General features: G+C 42.7%; 1 protein-coding gene across 7 annotated transcripts in view; it reads left to right on the forward strand.

Annotated features, from left to right (window-relative positions):
* ERBIN (erbb2 interacting protein) overlaps window positions 1-13,021 on the forward strand; it is a 247,483-nt gene extending 234,462 nt beyond the window's left edge. For 6 of the 7 annotated variants that reach the window (XM_056541548.1, XM_056541546.1, XM_056541547.1 and 3 more), the window contains 4 exons: window positions 598-687; window positions 2,308-2,400; window positions 7,137-7,211; window positions 10,842-13,020. In XM_056541548.1, the coding sequence (XP_056397523.1) occupies window positions 598-687; window positions 2,308-2,400; window positions 7,137-7,211; window positions 10,842-10,949 (366 nt within the window). In that variant the 3' untranslated portion in view covers window positions 10,950-13,020. Of the gene's footprint in view, window positions 1-597; window positions 688-2,307; window positions 2,401-7,136; window positions 7,212-10,841 lie in introns of all 7 variants that reach the window. The other variant, XM_056541550.1, reaches the window with a different exon arrangement.
* The last annotated feature ends 5,474 nt before the right edge of the window (window positions 13,022-18,495 follow it).

The raw sequence follows: 18,495 nt of genomic DNA on the forward strand, positions 1-18,495 counted from the left end.
TCATAATGTAAGTATTAGTAACTATCTCACTCACATAGACACATTGGCCCTCATTTACTATTCTAAACCCGACTTGTTTTGTCTGTTTTTTTTGGCCAGTCTGCGACACGATGCAACATTTTTTCACGACGGACCCGATGTGGATTCTCCCAAACCCGAAAAAGGGGCGTAACCCGACATTTCTGAGTTTTTCGACGTATTTATAAAGGTTTCCAACCCGAATTTGTTGAATTGTTGTGGATTTTTTTCCTGACAACTCAAAGGAGTTGGAAACCAAAACCTACAAAACCCACGTGCGACAAACAGGATGCGACATAATAATAAATACCAGGGGAAAAAAGCAGTCGGGTAAGAAAGCAAGATAGACTTACAACCCGATTTTCTAAGTAAATGAGGGCCAATGTGGGGAGAGAAGCATGTAGCCAATTACTGCCCTCCCTGCTTATTCTAGTGATCAGTCGGGGTCCTAGGACATATGAAATATTTTTGTAATGACAGGAACACCTTAACTTACTTATGAAGGGTAAAACTGGAAAGCTGGCAGTTTTTGCAACGTTCACGTGGTACTGTTATTTATTTTGTGCAATTGACTTACAGATGCTTTTGAGCAATGGCCAGATGAGCCAGCCATCGAGGTCACAGAACAACTACAGCCAGCTCCTTCCTCACCATCCCCAGCCAGCTGTGGTAAGGCTGCTTTCCATCTTAAATGTCAAGTCATGACCTCTCGGTTTCTGAATGATTACTGACCTTTCTGAATAACTATTGAAGTATAAGAAACCTATTTGCAACACCACCTTTCCCATAGTGCTAGCTGTGCGGCAGTCTCCTAAGTCCCAGATTCCGCTATAGAGCCCTTTAGTGAGCATTCTGTATAAGAATGAGCTGTAATATCTGTAATCTCAGCATATTGTTGGAACACTGTTCAGTGATTGTCCAAACAGAGAGAAAATCCTTAATGTGGGATTTCTGTGCTTAACGATATTTGGAATGTCTCATACTTTTGGATATATGCTTATCCTTCAAGATCACAGCACCTCTAGCATTGATGCACGTGTATACTCTTTTTATGTGTTTCTATAGGTACCGTGTTTCCCCGAAAATACACCCTACCCGGAAAATAAGCCCTAGCTGGATTATCGGGGTGGGCTGCAATATAAGCTCTACCCCGAAATAAGACCTAGGCCAGTGGTCTTCAACCTGCGGACCTCCAGATGTTGCAAAACTACAACTCCCAGCATGCCCGGACAGCCGTTGGCTGTCCGGGCATGCTGGGAGTTGTAGTTTTGCAACATCTGGAGGTCCGCAGGTTGAAGACCACTGATCTAGGCAATGCCCGGGCTGCAAATATTAAAAAACAAACTTTAACTTAGTCCTCCGTTCCCCCGTTGCTAATGAACCGGCCTCACTGTTCTCCGCTGCTCTTGCTGCTTCCTGGTGTTGTGATGTCACAGAGCCTTCAGCCTATCAACGGCCACAGCGATGTCCCGCCTCAGCCGATGATAGGCTGAGCGCATTGTCATGTAAGGAGTCGGCCGGCTTCTTACATGACAGTTGGCTCAGCCTATCATCGGCCGAGGCGGGACATCGCTGCGGCCGGTGATAGGCTGGAGGCTCTATGACGTTCCATCCCCAGGACCGCAGCAAGAACAGCGGAGGGACCATGAGGCCGGATCCTTAGCAATGCGGGAAGGGAGGACGAAGGTAAGTTAAAGTTTGTTTTTTTATATTTGCAGCCCGGGCACAGGAATACTTAACTGATCTTTTGGCGCAAAGGTATTGGCCAGTGTTTAGAAGTATAGAGGTGTGTGCTACATAAAAAACATTCAGGTGTATATGTGGGCCCTTCATGCTCAAGCTACTTTACAAGTACAGCGCAGCGGCTGATAATTATTTGGCAGGGAGGGGGGGGGGGGAGAAGCAGCGCTCGCGGGTGACATACGGTACGATTAGCCCCCCCTGATGTGGGGTGCAGCGCTGGGCTGATAAACTGGCGGGGGGGGATGTTGGGGGGCAGAGCTGCGCCCATCAAATGTAAATAAATAAAGCCCTACCCTGAAAATAAGCCCTAGTGTGTTTTTTTGTGACTAAAATTATTATAAGACCCGGTCTTATTTTCGGAGAAACACGGTAGCAACACTTTTTTTTTTTTTATATTGGTGCCTAATTGGAATAATTGCACTAAATTCCTGCACCTACATTATTCTCTGTGATCCCTTAGTATAGATCCAAAGAATGTGAATATACTTTATCACATCTTACTCATTAGTGACCTGAGTGACTTAACCTTCTCTGTACTAATTTAAGGTCAGGGTACGGCTGCTGAAGGATCCTGAGCTTGGTTTCAGTATATCAGGAGGTGTTGGTGGTAGAGGAAACCCTTTCAGACCTGGTGATGATGTAAGTATTTATCTGCCTTCTGCCTCCCTTTACCATTAGTGCCACCATTGCATATAGGGTTGCCACCTTTCTTGCAACCAAAACAAAACGGCCATGCTAATTTGCATAATGAATTATATATATGTGTGACATCACAGGATACACATATATGCGGGGGAAATTTTGTCCTATTATGACCCCTATAACTTTTTTATTTTATTTCTCCTTATACGGGCCTGTATGACGGCTCATTTTTTGCACCCCGATCTTCAGTTTTTAATGTTGCCATTTTTGTTTTGATGTGACCTTTTGATCGCTTTTTGTTATTAAATTCAGGATTTGCAGTTAGTTACTAACTACAACTCCCAGCATGCCCTGATACAGCCTGTGGCTCAGCAGCTGCCCCAAACGTAAAACTACAACTCCCAGCATGCCCTGATACAGCCTGTGGCTCAGCAGCTGCCCCAAACGTTAAAACTGCAACTCCCAGCATGCCCTGATACAGCCTGTGGCTCAGCAGCTGCCCCAAACGTAAAACTACAACTCCCAGCATGTTGGACTATATAGTAGTATATAGAAAAGGTCGGTGTTTCCCAACCTGGGGTGTCTCCAGCTGTTGATGAGAGTTGTAGTTTCGTAACAGCTGGAGGCGCTCTGGTTGGGGAACACTAGTATAGTATATGGTGCAGCATTCATGGCCGGTATTTTAGATATAAAAATACTGTCAGGGTGGCCAAAATACCGACTGTGCCAGTAGAACACCAGCCAGGTGGCAACCCTAATTGCATATAATAAAAAAATATATATTTATCTTTACCAGCAGGCATCGCCTTAAAAACATTATCCAAATATTAAATCTTGGCACCTATTCAAAGAAAAGCTGGGAAGTATCTGAGAACAGTGTGAATGGAGCAGCGGTCAAGCATGTGGATTGCTCCTCTATTCACTCACTATGGGACTTACTAAGATAGCCAAGCACTAAACTCTCCTTTTTTTGACAGTCCTTTAGCAAGTGAACAGGGCCGCAGCTCACATGTTCAGTCCCTGCTATATTCACACTGAAGGACATGGGATCCCAGTTCTTCTTCACAATGGTCCTAATGGTCAGACTTATGTCCTGTTCTGTGGATAGGTGGTAAGTTGTAATCCTGGAACAACACCTTTAATCAGAGCAGAATGGATGGAGCCTGGTACTTTGGACCATATATGCTCCCTGTGCCTGTACTGCCCTATGGTGCCTTTATATGACTCTGCATTATGGAAATATTCTCACGTGGAGGGAATGTATTCTGGGGAATGTCGCTTCCTTCTTTTCTCCTTTTATGCAACTAATGACAGACTTTGGGGCTTACTCTGGCCTAATATTTGGGCTGAATCTGCCCTCCTCCCTTTAGATCTGCTACTGCTTTTGCTGAAAATCTCAGTGGTGGGCATCTCGGTTGTGCCACAGTTTCATTATCTTGGGGTTCAGGGGACTGCTAGGGCACAATGTCTATCTAGATCTTATTCTGATCCCATTGTTAGACATGTCTGCTTAAAAAGTTAGGGTCTGGAGAGAATCCCACTCTCCCTGATAGGCGGCCTGTCCAATGAATGTCCTTCACAATTCCCCGATTTGAATCCCTGAATTGCCTCTCTTTGTCCTGAACTCATTATAGATTGGTGCCCAGCTCTATTGCATCGAAACACTGTAAAGGGGTAAGGACAATGGAGGTCTGGCCCTCCCTAATCCGTGGCTGTATTTCTTGGCAGTACAGTCCAACAGTTTAAGCGTTGGGCCAATCTCCACACTTAAGGCTTGGATGGCAAATTGATGTTAGTTTATTCTGATGGCAAAACTACCGTCTGTCTACTTGAGATTGCCTCTCCGCTGGATAGATCCCCAGTCATTGTGTTCATGTTTGGAAGAAATATGGAAGGAAGGTAGCGCAAACCACTAGAGAAAGTTGATATAAATAAATATGCCAGATGAGTACTAGTGTATAAAGTTATGTACCCTATGCAACCTGTAGAGCAAATATACATTAAAAAGAGAGGGGACACTTTCCTCAAATCTGGTCTTTCATAAGCTCACTAATAGGAGCATAAGCAGTATTATGGTATTGAATGTTCACAGGCAGATATACAAAAAATTAAAGATGCAATTTACATAAGAAAAAGGTATTTATTATAAAAATATAAATATATATGGCATTATCTGCAGGGCCCTTGCAGAAATGCCGATAGATATATAAGGATAAAATACAATAAAATATTTATGTAAAAGTACGTTTAATGCAATCTATATTGTTCAGCCTCTATAGAGAAATAGTGTGCAGGCAATGTGATGTGTCCATAGTATACAAGTCTATGTTGGTATATAACAGTGGAGAGCTTATTGTCCATGTAGTAGTTGCTATGTAACTATAGAAATACTTGTAGTCCGTGCAGATAACTAGTCGTAATAGATATTGCTAGATAACTAGTCGTAATAGATATTGCTAGATAACTAGTCGTAATAGTTCAGGACAGTTTGTCTCACCCATCCTGGCGTGGTCCGTGGAGCTCTGTCTATTTACCTGCTGTGGCTTCCAGCCTGGACGCCTAGTCGTTTCAGTATGCAGTTGTTATAGATTGCTGTATTGCTTATACCGCATACTGAAGCAAAGATACAGCTACAATCAACTTTATCCACTCCTGGTACGCACACCGCGTGAAGCAATTTACCGACACGCCGGCCAGCAGACCACTCCCTCCCCTGGCTCGCCGGCGCTGAGGACTCACTAAACCCAGGAAGCGACTAAGCGTCCAGGCTGGAAGCCACAGCGGGTAAGTAGAGAGAGCTCTACGGGACCACGCCAGGACGGGTGAGACAAACTGTCCTGAACTATTACGACTAGTTATCTAGCGACTGCACAGACTACAAGTATTTCTATAGTTACATAGTAACTACTACATGGACAATAAGCTCTCCACTGTTATATACCAACATAGACTTGTATGCTATGGACACATCACATTGCCTGCACACTATTTCTCTATAGAGGCTGAACAATATAGATTGCATTATACGTACTTTTGCATAAAGATGTTATTGTATTTTATCCTTATATATCTATCTAATGCCATATATATTTATATTTTTATAATAAATACCTTTTTCTTACCTAAATTGCATCTTTTAATTTTTGTAAATCCGACTGTGAACATTCAATATCATAATACTGCTTATGCTCCTATTAGTGAGCTTATGAAAGACCAGATTTGAGCAAAGTGTCCCCTCTCTTTTTCAATGTTTGGGAGAAGTTCAAGCAGCTTCTGCACTGTTGTGTTTGTGCGAAACATACTCTGTGGAACAACTCGGGTACCAGAGCTGGCCTTACTGGGAGAGGAATTTTGGGAAGGAAAAGGCATACCGTATATACTCGAGTAAAAGCCGACCCGAATATAAGCTGAGGCCCCTAATTCCACCCCAAAAACCCAGGAAAAGTTATTGACTCGACTATAAGCCTAGAGTGGGAAATGCATCATCCCCCCCCCCCATGTCATCATCCAGACCCCCGTCATCACCCCCCTGTTAATCCCTTCATCAGTGGTCTTCAACCTGCGGACCTCCAGATGTTGCAAAACTACAACTCCCAGCATGCCCGGACAGCCGATGGCTGTCCGGGCATGCTGGGAGTTGTAGTTTTGAAACCTCTGGTGGTCCGCAGGTTGAAGACCACTGCGGCCTTCGTCCAGACCCCCCCCCTTTAGTTTTTTACTCACCTCCCCTCGGTGGGAAGGAAGGGTGAGTTGGTCCGGGCCATCTATGCTGCAGGGACCGTCCGGTGGGGAGGGTTAGTCGTTCCAGGTTGTCCATTTTCACCGGGGGGGGCCTCTTCTCCACGTTGCCTTGACGACGATGCACAGGGACGTTCATGCGCTTCCTTCCCACCGAGGGGAGGTGAGTAGAAAACTAAAGGGAGGTCTGGATGATGACGAAGGCCGCAGTGGTCTTCAACCTGCGGACCTCCAGAGGTTTCAAAACTACAACTCCCAGCATGCCCGGACAGGCGATGGCTGTCTGGGCATGCTGAAAGTTGTAGTTTTGCAACATCTGGAGGTCCGCAGGTTGAAGACCACTGAGAAGGGATTGACAGGCGGAGAGTTCACTCGAGTATAAGCCGAGGGGGGCGTTTTCAGCGGTAACTTTATTGGCGCAATTGTATGACAGGACAGTGTTTTACTCAGCTACAAGGAATTTGGTCTTTAACAAATATTTGCCGTTAAGACATGCTATTGAGGTCAGTCTCGTTCTTTCCCTCAATCTTCATTCTGCTGGCATTATGGATCGGGTTGTGGTTATCTCTATTGTTTATACTGATCTGCTTACTGTCTTGAACGCTGTCCTCTTTTTCTTGAAAGTCAATGTGAGGGAAATGTGGGATCTTTGACGAAAAAGCAATGCTCTAGTGCCCTGGCGATTATGCCTCAATTGGCGTTATAGGAAGCACACCGCTTATCTCACAGGAAATTGCAAGGGGCCCCAGTGGAACAATCTGAAAAATCTAAAAAATTTTTTAGTAATATTTAGCATGTGACTTCTCCTTTAAAGTAATAATCCGTGATATAAAAATGTATCCCCTATCCTAAGTGTCATCCCGCGATCTCCCTGTGTACTCCTTTAATATTCCCATGTTTGGTCCATAGTTTAGTTTCGTATTTGTGATGTTATTTTCTTTATTCCAACTTTAAGACTTGTGTGTTGAATAAAATGTACTTTTTTATTTAACCAGGGAATATTTGTGACACGAGTACAGCCTGAAGGACCAGCATCCAAATTATTACAGCCTGGGGACAAAATTCTACAGGTAAAGATCAGGAAACGCGAAATGTGGTGTTTGTCACCATCCATACATTCCCCCTCACATCCAAGAAATCTTTATCACATCTGCCATCACTTCATTAACATTCATACTCTTCCCTTTTTCTTACATCTTATCTTCTGGCTAGCAGCAGATTCCAGGCAAGTACAAGGCGTTCATATGTGCCCCATATACATATAATTTATTCCATTGGCATCATATTGTGCTAACGGCTCTAACAGTTTACATGTACAATGCTGGAGCCACTAGACTAAACATCTGCACGACTGCTGGATATCAGTAGCTGGTGGGTGGCCGGCGCTAATAGCCGGCATGCAGTGATCGTGCTATTAACACTTTAACCCCTTAAGGACAATGGACATAAATGTATGTCCTGATGCGATGGGGCTTTAAAGGGGTAATCCACCATAAGGTGATTTTAGTACATACCTGGCAGACAGTAATGGACATGCTTAGGAAGGATCAGCGCTTGTCTTGGGGATAAATGGCTATGTTGTGAGTCCACCATAACACTGTGGCTATCTTTTTGTGAACTGGTATTTCCTGTTTGAGTTTTTTTCTTTTTTGGCTACAAATCCCATAATTCCATTTTCCTCCTTCCAAAACATCAGCCACCCCACCCCTGCATCCATTCAAAAGACCTGTGATTTTCAGTCAGGGTGCCTACAGCTGTTGCATATTGATCTCTCCCACCAAGCGATCCCTCCACCCATTGAAGCAGACAGGCTCCCTGTCATCAGCTGACTTGTGAGTCAGGTCTCGGCCGCATTGCAACCTGGGAAAAATCTGAGACAACAGTCATTTTGTATGCTGTTAAAAATAAATATTGGTGTGAAAATCACAGAAGAATTGTGAGAAAACTGTCACACACAGGTACAAACATTATATTATGAACGCCACTAACTTTACACCCCTGTAGCATAGTCAAATAAAAAAAAATCCTGGAATACCCCTTTAAGGGGTTATCCTGGAATAGAAAAACAGAGCAGTTTTTTTCCTTCAAAAAAACACTGTCTGTCTGTCTACAGGTCGGGTGTGGTATTGTAGCCCAGTTCCATTGAAGTGAATAGGGCCAAGTTGTAAAACTACACCCAACCTGGAGACAGACAGGGAGCAGTTTTGGAAAGAAATTAGCTATATTTTTCTATTCCTGGACAACCCCTTTAAAGCTGTAGGATGTACATTTACTTCCTGTATATCATGCGAGAACCGGAGCGGTGCTCGAATCATGCACGGCATGTCCCGTCTGCTATCAGCAGCCAGCCATTAACCCCTCAGATGCTGTAATCAATACAGATCACAGGCATATGCGTCAATGCAGGGCTTCTAATGGCTAATCTGATCGCCCATGGCACAGCCACGGGGATCAGATCATCCAAGATGGCAGACGGAAGTCCCCTCAACTGCCTCCAGCTGTCATCCCGCCTTTCAGCAGACCTGAGAAAAAGACCGCTGATAATGCTAATCAGTACTATGCCTGTGCTATGCATAGCATTGAACAGTGTTAGCAGTCTAAGGATTGCTATAAATTGTCCCCTATGGGGACATAAAAAAAGTAAAATAAATGTGAAAAAAAGTTTAAAAAAGAAAAAGCCCCTCGCCCAATTAAAACTTAACTCGCCCCTTTTCCCATTTTACTCAAAAAAAAATAAATCAGTAATAAACATATTTTTTTATCGGCACATGCGTTAATGCCTATTTTAACCATGTCTATTAAAATATAATGTTAATAATCCAGTATGATGGCTCATACAAGTCCATATGGGGACTAATAAAGTGTGTAAAAAATAAATGGTTTTAACCCCACTCACAAAAAAAGCCACAAAACAGCCCAGTAAAATAAAAAAGCTTAGAATTTAAGTAGTTTGACTGAATGGTAAGTGGCGCAAAAATGAATTCCTCCCAAATTAGCAAAATTGCATTTTCATTTCACAAATATTTTATTTTCGATTTAGGAGTACATGCTATAACAAAATAAGGTCAGTACACTAGGTCCTGCAAAAAAGAAGCCCTTATACAGGTGTGTAAGTGGAAAAAATAAAAAATAAATGGCCAGTTAAAAGCAAGGAAGAAAAAATAAGTCCAAAAATGTTCCCAGTCCTAAAGGGGTTAATAAAAAAAATGACCGATGAAAAGACCGTATGCTCTTGAAACGCGTCTGACGTTGTCTTGAACAGTTTTACCTGTCTGTACCCTCGTGATTTCCAGTAAAGCTGCAAGTTTCTTCAAGTGCTGGATCGTGTGCTATATCTTTGTATCTGTTAATAAAAAAAATGTTTTACTTGAGTTTATCAGCCATAAATAGGATATGTCATCTGTGTCGACTTTGCGCCCACACTGGTTCACTTTGCTCCCACAGGGTACACTCATTTATCTATATTAAAGGAAAACAGTCATACTGTTCACCCACACTAAACCCAATACACTGTGTTATAGTGTGGGTGAACAGGAAACCAATGACTAATATACATACCTTCTGTCCGGTGCCCGGTCCCTCAGAATATTCTCTTCTATCTTCGCTGAATTGTGCGCTGGAGGCGGGCCCGCCATCTGAATTTGAATATTCATGGTCGCTGGTCACAGGAGCGCTCAGTAGGCAGAAGCGCTCACGTGACCACCCGCTATGGCTGCAGTACTTCTTTAATCCCTTTGTCTTGGGAGATATATTGCAGCCAGATCTTCATGGTCCATTTTGTATAATGAATGAAAGCTTCTTAGACTGCACACTGTTTTAGACTTTAGTCAGTATGTATCTTCGTTTCTACAGAACAGATTGGCACTTAGGCTTTCCTGATTTGGCTTTCAATTTTACGCTAGAGCGTAAAAAAAAATTAGCCACAAGCAGTTTGCACTCGGTTGCAACTTACATCAAGGTCAGTGCTTACAGTCATGTGCAAGCCACAATCCAACTGGTCCCATCTGGCATTGGTTCACATTGCAGTGTTGTGTGACCAAAGTCACTGTGTAGCCTTAGCCTTTAAGTATATGTCAGTTGGTTACCAGGTGACTTAAAGGACAACTGCAGCATTATTACACTTATGCCCTATCCACAGGATAGGGGATAAGTGTTTGATCACAGGGAGTCCAACCGCTGGCACCCCCCCTGCATTAGCGCTCAATGAGAGCACTAATGCGTGTAGCGTCAACCTAGAGAGGTCGACTATTACGCCCCGTCCCCATACAGTTCTATGGAAGAGGAGGGGAGGCACGAACGGTGCCTCCCCGCCTCTCCCATAGAACTACAAGGAGGAGGCGTGTCGGCTGCGGTGTCATGCTGTGGCTGGCACGCCTCCATCATGGGAGATCCGTGGCCCCATGCAAGAGATCGCGGGGGTTCCCAGCATTCGGACCCACCACAATCAAACACTTATGCCCTATCCTGCGGATAGGGGATAAGTTGTTTTCGGCCACAGATGGGCTTTAAACCTATTGTGCTGGTAAAAAAGAACTAGTTAAAGGAGTTACCATAAGAACACCTATTATTGATTCACAAATGTACAGGTAACATATATATGTGATTTATTTTCTGGTCTGATTGTTGCCTTTATAAACCCACAGTACAAAACAAAAAAAAATAAGTGCAATATATATCTAACTTATTTTTCTTTTCTTTAGGCAAATGGATACAGTTTCCTAAACATTGACCATGGACAAGCGGTGTTGCTTCTCAAGAAGTTTCAGAGTGCAGTCGAGCTGATTGTTTTACGGGACGGAGCTGTGTAAAGAAACACAAAAATGGACGGAAAAGCCAGCAATGTGTCAAGAGACTCATTAGTATCAAAAAACTATTTTTCTATGTACATACATAAAAGCAACATAGAGTGATAAAAAAAAAACAAATCTGAACATGCACTTGGATTTTGATAAAAAGATAAACAATTTATACAGAGCTGAAATGTCGAATACGTGGGTTGTAAACCACTGTGGATAAGACAGCCGGGGTCAAATGCCTTGTCGTCTGGGTGTTTGAATGTTTGCTGAAAGTGGCGCTTACAAGAACAAACCTGTGCTGTTTTTGTACAGAATGTAGGTTTATTTTTGGATAACGTGTATTACTAAAATCTGTACGATAGAAAAAAAAAAGAGCCTCAACTGTAGCGATGAGCAGGTGAGTGTCAGAGCGTTCTCTTCTGTATGTGTAAGCCTTTCTCTCTTCACACCTGGTATCACACTTTGTTTTTTTTATACATTTTTCTGAATCAAAAACCACTTGTGTAGAGTCAGGCAGGTTGATGTTGACGTTGGCTTTGCTATGTGTAAATGGTTTAGCAAATGGTGTAGCAAAGTGGCGCGTGTGGTTAGCCAGGTAATGGAGCCACCTGTCCTATCGGATTTCATTGAACATGCAGGAAATAAGTGCTCTTTTCTTTAATCATGGGGATCTCAATGCCGAAAGCAATTTATTTTCTTTTTTTTAAAGACAAGGACAGCATACATTTTTCTAATAACCGTGATATCAACTGTTTGATATTTTTTTTAAGTGTTTTTTTTTTTTTTCTTTTTTGGGAGGTAATTTTTATTATGTGCAATTTACATTTTTTTATTGTAATGACAAACATATGGGAAAGTGTGTTTACATGTTTTGGAAATTTGACACCTGTTCACATGCAATATAAAAGATGTTGCCAAGGCTGACATTAGCCTTGGTCGTTCTAGACAAGATGATAGCTCAGCCTAGACCGGCAGCATCTCTTCATGGTGCCTACAATTTTCATCCATTTTTTTTTTTTTTTTTTTCAGTACTCTGGACTGTCCCAAATAGGCTGTGTGCTAGGCGGACCAGGTTTATTAGTTAACCTTTGCTACTGGTCCATGTTTTTTCCACGGAGGAAAACCTGGTTCTGCCCATGAACTATAGGCCACAGCTTCAATTTGTTTTGTAGAGACGGTGTGACATTACACCTGCATTTCTTCACTTTTTACATGGGACAGAATGGCCTCTTACTTGCTAAATGTGGTAGTGTTTGGTGCTAGGTAACCAAAGCAAGTGCATGGAAATGCAGCAGAATCATGAAGCATTTTTGGCAGTAGCTACAGTCTTCAAGGGGTCCCATGGACCCATCGTCAGTTTGTAAAGTCAGAGATTTAAAAAAAGGGCTCTTTCTACAGGGAACACTGAAATGTGAATTACATGTGCTAGAGTCATTAAAGGGTTTCTAACGCTATACTGTGTAGTGATTTACCACAAGCTGCCTTTGTTCCTTAGTCCTGTAAATATTTCCAATGGCATTTAATTTTTTCCACAAAAAAACATTGGTTGATTACTTGTAGCTATTTTTTCATTAACGGTTCTGGTGTAAATAGGTGGGGACTGCAGCGCTTCAGTACATGTAGCTATTAAAGACCAGGGATAAGTGCCATAGATGACCAATTACTGTTTATTTTAGGGCTAATTATAATATTTGTTTTAACGAGATCCATATTATGACACTTGTTTTATTAACTTACAAATTTATATTTATGATGGGCCAGTAACACCGCCCCTGGGGTCCCTGTCCAATGTCTGTACTTTTTTAAATACATGCATATAATTTATTTTTTACTCCATATTAGATACATTTGGACTGATTTTAGATCGGGAGTCTCATGTATAAGAAAAACTAGCAGAGTCAAAAAATTAGGGGCATCTTGTTACTAGCAGAACTGTGGGTACGGAACCTGTTTGGCAGCTCATGTTGTCCTTAAAGGGGTAATCTGCTGCTCAGCATTTGGAGCAAACTGTTCCAAACGCTGGAGCCGACGCCGGGAGCTCATGCCGTCATAGCCCCGCCCCCTCATGATGTCACTCCCCGCCCCCTCAATGCAAGTCTATGGGAGGGGGTGTGACAGCGGTCACGCCCCCTCCCATAAACTTGCATTGCGGCGACGGGGCGCACCGTCTGAGGGGGCAGGACTATGCCGTCACAAGCTCCCGGCTCCAGCATTCGGAACAGTTTGTTCCAAACGCTGAACAGCAGAGTACCCCTTTAAGGTTCTGTACTGTTGCACCATAGGCTATACAGTGCCTCCTAGGTCAAACTACTTTTCTCGGGCAGAATACTGCCTGAAAAAAAAAAATGTTTTTAATAAATTTTTACAAATTCATACAAATATGGCAAACATTAAAACAAAAACAAAAAACAACTCTATACACTTCCATGGGCAGCGTCAAAACTATAGGTCATGAGTAGAGATTGTGGTGACACTCAGTCCCTGAGTCCCTCTGGCCCCTATGAAGAGACAAGTAGTATTCATGATATATCATAATTGGAGGCTTAGGAATTACCTGTCTGTGGGCGCCATATTATGGCTGCCCACAACTATGAGATACTATAGAGCCAGAGAATGCCTGGGTGCAGGAGCCCTACTTTTGACACTTAGTCTTCACTAGTCTTTCTACATACAGCTGACCATGCACATTAGATAAAGATCAGCCAATCTCTCATTTGCGGATAGCTACGTCTTGACCCCTACTTACACATTTATACGCTGCTTGGCTGAGAGTGCTTCTTGTTTTTAATAGGAAAAGAGGGATAAGCTGCAGCCAGACACTCTGAGAACTGAGTATGTTTAGATCCAGCTGCCCGATCCTTTTTTTTTCCCACCGACAGAAGAGACTCAGTAGGCCACTATACTGATTAGATTAGTTGTCTGGTCCAACCAGAATTGGCAGGATAGGCGGACAATGATCTAATGTGTATGGCCAGCTCAAGGCCCATTTATTCTTCATCCACCTAATGGTTCGCAACATGCTGCATTTTCTTCTAGTAATTCTTATTATTTCTGCAGTGGTAATATAGAATGTAATGTTCTGTAAGAAACCCTTTAACAGCTCTTTATATTCCTTTACTTAACATTCTCTTATCTTTACATAGGAAGTGACTATTTTGGAATATAACCGCAGAAATTTGCTGTATTTTGTTACAATGTATATGATAAAGTGTATAAATAGAAGTAAACAGTAACACTGATCTTCAGGAGTTCATCTTTTTAAGCAGTTGTCTAGAGAGGGGAACATGTCCTTTAAATTTGTGTTAATCTTACCTGGTAAACAACATTTCATGTCTGAGAACAGAATCTCCCAGCGATTTCTTGTGTTTTTCTTATTTCTGTTTCATGGCTTGACATAAGAATGATTTTTCGGAAATGTTTTCCCAATATCATTTTACTTCTCTGTGTGAGAGCACAATTCATAGCAATTTAAGGGTATGGTTGTGAATCCAAATGACCTATGCATACAAATGGATGAAATGCCTTGTGGCAATAAATGTTTAATGTGTTCCTGAACTAACAATACGGTTCACTCTTGCAGCAGCATTTGAATTACTGTGTCTGGAATGAAGTGTTTGCTATATTAGTGATATTTTATATTCCATTGAGATATACTGGATAGGTGGGCAACACATTTGAAGGTCAGGTGGGCACCCGAAAGCCCGTCTTTGATATTTATTAACCTCTTGATTTTGGTTGTCTGGAGGAGAACATTTCAAAAACTGCTGTATATTGCTTTTTCATATGAATTAGCACACATTGTTTTCCAGGTACTAGAAGAAGGATTCACGCACCTTACACAAAACAATGCAACAGTTTCAAGGAATACTTTTATTTTTTATTTTTTTTTGTTTAAACCTTTTAATTCTCACATTTGTGTTTTGAAATCAACTCCATTGCAAAGGAGTCCGAGGTGTCCTACAATACACAGCTTGGGGTGTCTGTGTATACGAATATATACTGCAACCGTGTATAAAATGTATTGTGCTGTCCAGGCATTGGTCTGGTTTATATGAACCCAACTATGCAGAGATGCAGACACTGAAATATACTATATTTACGTGAGATGCACATCAAGCCGCCTCATTGTCTCGTGATTTGAGATAGATTCAACCCAACTGCAGATCGCCCACTATTTATTGTGTAAATAGCCTATTCTTTTTTTTTTCTTTTTCTTAATTTTTATTTTGGACTTGTGTTTTAAAGAAATATGTACATACATTTAAGGCCTTCTATGGACTTGCAAAACTTAGCAATAAAGCAAAGAAATTCAGCCCAGCTTTCATGTTTAGGTATGCTGTGCTCTTTTATTTTTAATGGAATCTTCTTGTCAACAGCTGTGTAATGTTTTAATGATCAGCATTTATTCAACATTCCAATTTTTGTATATAAGTAAATTGTTTCTCAAGTAACACATGAAAATTAGAAAATAAACTAATGCTCTTACAAACTGGGGTTCTTGTGTGTAATTTTTTTTTATAAAGCTTTTGACAGTTACCGTATTTGTCGCCCTATAGGACGCTCCGGTATATAAGACGCACCCAATTTTAAATAGAGGAAAATCTAGAATACAATGTAAAGTATAGGTCACAGTGATCTTCAACCAGCGGACCTCCAGATGTTGCAAAACTACAACTCCCAGCATGTGGCTGTCCGGGCATGCCAGGAGTTGTAGTTTTGCAACATCTGGAGGTCCGCAGGTTGAAGACCATTGGTATAGGAGGTAATACTCGTGTCCCCGCCACTCCGGACCCGTCACCGCTGCCCTGGATGTCGCCCTCCACTGCTGTCGCCGCGTCCCTGGGGTGTCCCCGTCACTCCGGAACATCTCTGCTGCCCGGTATCCTCGCTCTCCGCCGCCGCCATCACCTATTGGATGAGGGGGCGGCGTGCGCGACGACGTGATAACAACGAAGAGCGCCAGCCATGCAGGGAATCCTGGCACGGAGAAGACACCGAGGAAGCAGGTAAGGTCCCTCCCGGTGCAGCCGGGTTAGTGTCACTTTCGCTTCAGATGCGGCGGTCAGCTTTGATCGCCGCGTCTGAAGGGTTAATACAGGGCATCACCGCTATCGGTGATGTCCTGTATTAGCCGCGGGTCCCGGCCGTTGATGGCCGCAGGGACTGCCGCGATAGATGTGTATTCGCTGTATAAGACGCACCAACTCCAACTTTTTGGGGAAGAAAAAGTGCATCTAATACAGCGAAAAATACGGTAGCTACGCAGTACCCAATCTTAGAGGGCCATTGCGGTCTGACCACTGGAATCCCTTGCGATCTCCAGAACGGCACCTGAATCTCCCTGTACATGGAGAGCGAAGTCTATAAACCCCTTCCATGCAGTGTCTATGGTAGCACCGAGTACATCGCTCGCTTATCTCTGGCGCTCCCATAAAGAATGCATTCTCTATGGAAGTGCCAGGGATCAGACACTTATCCCCTATCCTTAAGTACCCCTTCAAGCTGTTGCCAGTCATTTCTGAAAACCTCATCCTACCGAGAACAAAAGATTGAGCCATTTGAATTTCAACATCATCTGTTGGGAGGGCCTCCTATACATTAGATAGTTTACCGGTACTGCTGAAATTGGTGGATTTGCTTTCCTCAGTCTGATGCAATGATAAGATGATTCCAAGAATTCCCACTGCAGGGATTACCATCGGTAATTTGAAAACCCTGAAAACCTGGCAATAAGTATGCAATTCCCTGGCAGCGCCACTACAGGAGAAGAGAAGCACTACAGAGATAATCAATGCACAGGGGCACTTTAAAGCATCCTATATTAGCCGAGGATAGTGAAATGTGGTTTAAACACTATTAAAGGGGTTTTCTGAGATCTTGAAAAAATGACCTAAGGGAGGAAATTTGATAAACTAACAAAAGGAACCTGATATTTCACCCAACACTTCAGTGCTGCTTCTCTGGGGATTCCTGACCTTTTTGTTTACTTGGTTGCAATGATGACAAACCCTGTATACCCAGTGACTGGCCACAGAGATGTATGTCATAAGAATGGCCAGTTTTTGTCTGCAGCCATCATGTGGTTCTATATAGGCACATAATCATCAATGATGTGAACACCTAACAATGGCGCAGCACAGCGTTCTAAGTAAGGGTCTGTCCACACTGCCGAATCTCAGATATTCTGAGCGGAGATTCTGTCTACATCGCTGAAATGATCAGTGGTAGGACCGAACAGATATGCAGTGTCTACATAGATGGCAATGCAACCCAGTGGTCTTTTGGCTGGTCCTGAATCTTCAATTTCAGATACAGGACTTTCTAACATGGAAATTCTGCAGTGTGATCACTCCAGCAGAATCCCATTGAACACAAATTTACAGGTGAAACTCGAAAAATTTGAATATTGTGCAAAAGTTCATTTCTTTCAGGAATGCAACTTAAAAGGTGAAACTAATGTGAGACTCATTACATGCAGAGCAAGTTAGTTCAAGCTGTGATTTGTCATAATTGTGATGATTATGACTTACAGTTCAGGAAAACCCCAAAGTCCCCACAATTACTATGATTTGGGGAGCCATATCTGCTGGTGTTGCTCCACTGTGCTTCAGTACCCTCTTGGGGATGCAGGGTGTATGCATATGCCCTGCATCCCTGATCCTTAAGGACTCAGGGCGTACCTGTACGCCCTGGTCCCGTTTACCAGGTTTAAAGTGAATGGGTTAAACCAGATGGGTTCCGGTTGCTACATGCAGCCAGGACCAACGGCTAATGCCCGGCATTAACCCTTTAGACGCTGTGATCAAAGTTGTTTGCGGCGTCTAAAACTAAAGTAAAAAATCGTTTTTTTATTTATTTCACCCCACAAATATTTTTTTTGTTTTGCCGCAGGTTACATTCCAAAATAAGTGGTGTCATTGCAAAGTACAATTGGTGACACAAAAAACAAGCCCTTATATTTGTCTGTAGGTGCAAAATTGAAAGTTTTAAGATTTTTAGAAAGGAAGGAATAAAAGCGAAAATGTAAAAAATGAAAATTTGCTGAGTCCTTAAGGTGAAAATAGTCTGAGTCCCTAGTGGGAAACTCTCCATAAATGCCCGCCAGTGTGACTGTACCCTAAAAACACTACACTAACACATAATAAAGGGTAAAACACTACATATACACCAACTTACACTGTTCCCCCCCCCCAATAAAAATGAAAAACCCTATCGTACGGCAGTGTTTCCAAAACAGAGCCTCCTGCTGTTGCAAAACAACAACTCCCAGCATTTCCGGACAGCCACTGACTGTCCAGGCATGATGGGAGTTTAGCAACAGCTGGTGGCACCCTGTTTGGGAATCACTGGCGTAGAATACCCCTATGCAATCCCTAATGTAGTCCTCAAGTGCGCATAACGCTCTCTCACTTCAGAGCCCTGTCGTATTTCAAGGAAACAGTTTAGGGCCACATATGGGGTATTTCCATACTCGGGAGAAATTGCACTACAAATATTGGGGGGGGATTTTTCTCCTTTTACCCCTTATGAAAAGGAAAAGTTGGGGGCTACACTAGCC

Source organism: Hyla sarda, chromosome 1 (assembly GCF_029499605.1).
Source record: "Hyla sarda isolate aHylSar1 chromosome 1, aHylSar1.hap1, whole genome shotgun sequence".
Lineage (NCBI taxonomy): Eukaryota > Metazoa > Chordata > Amphibia > Anura > Hylidae > Hyla > Hyla sarda.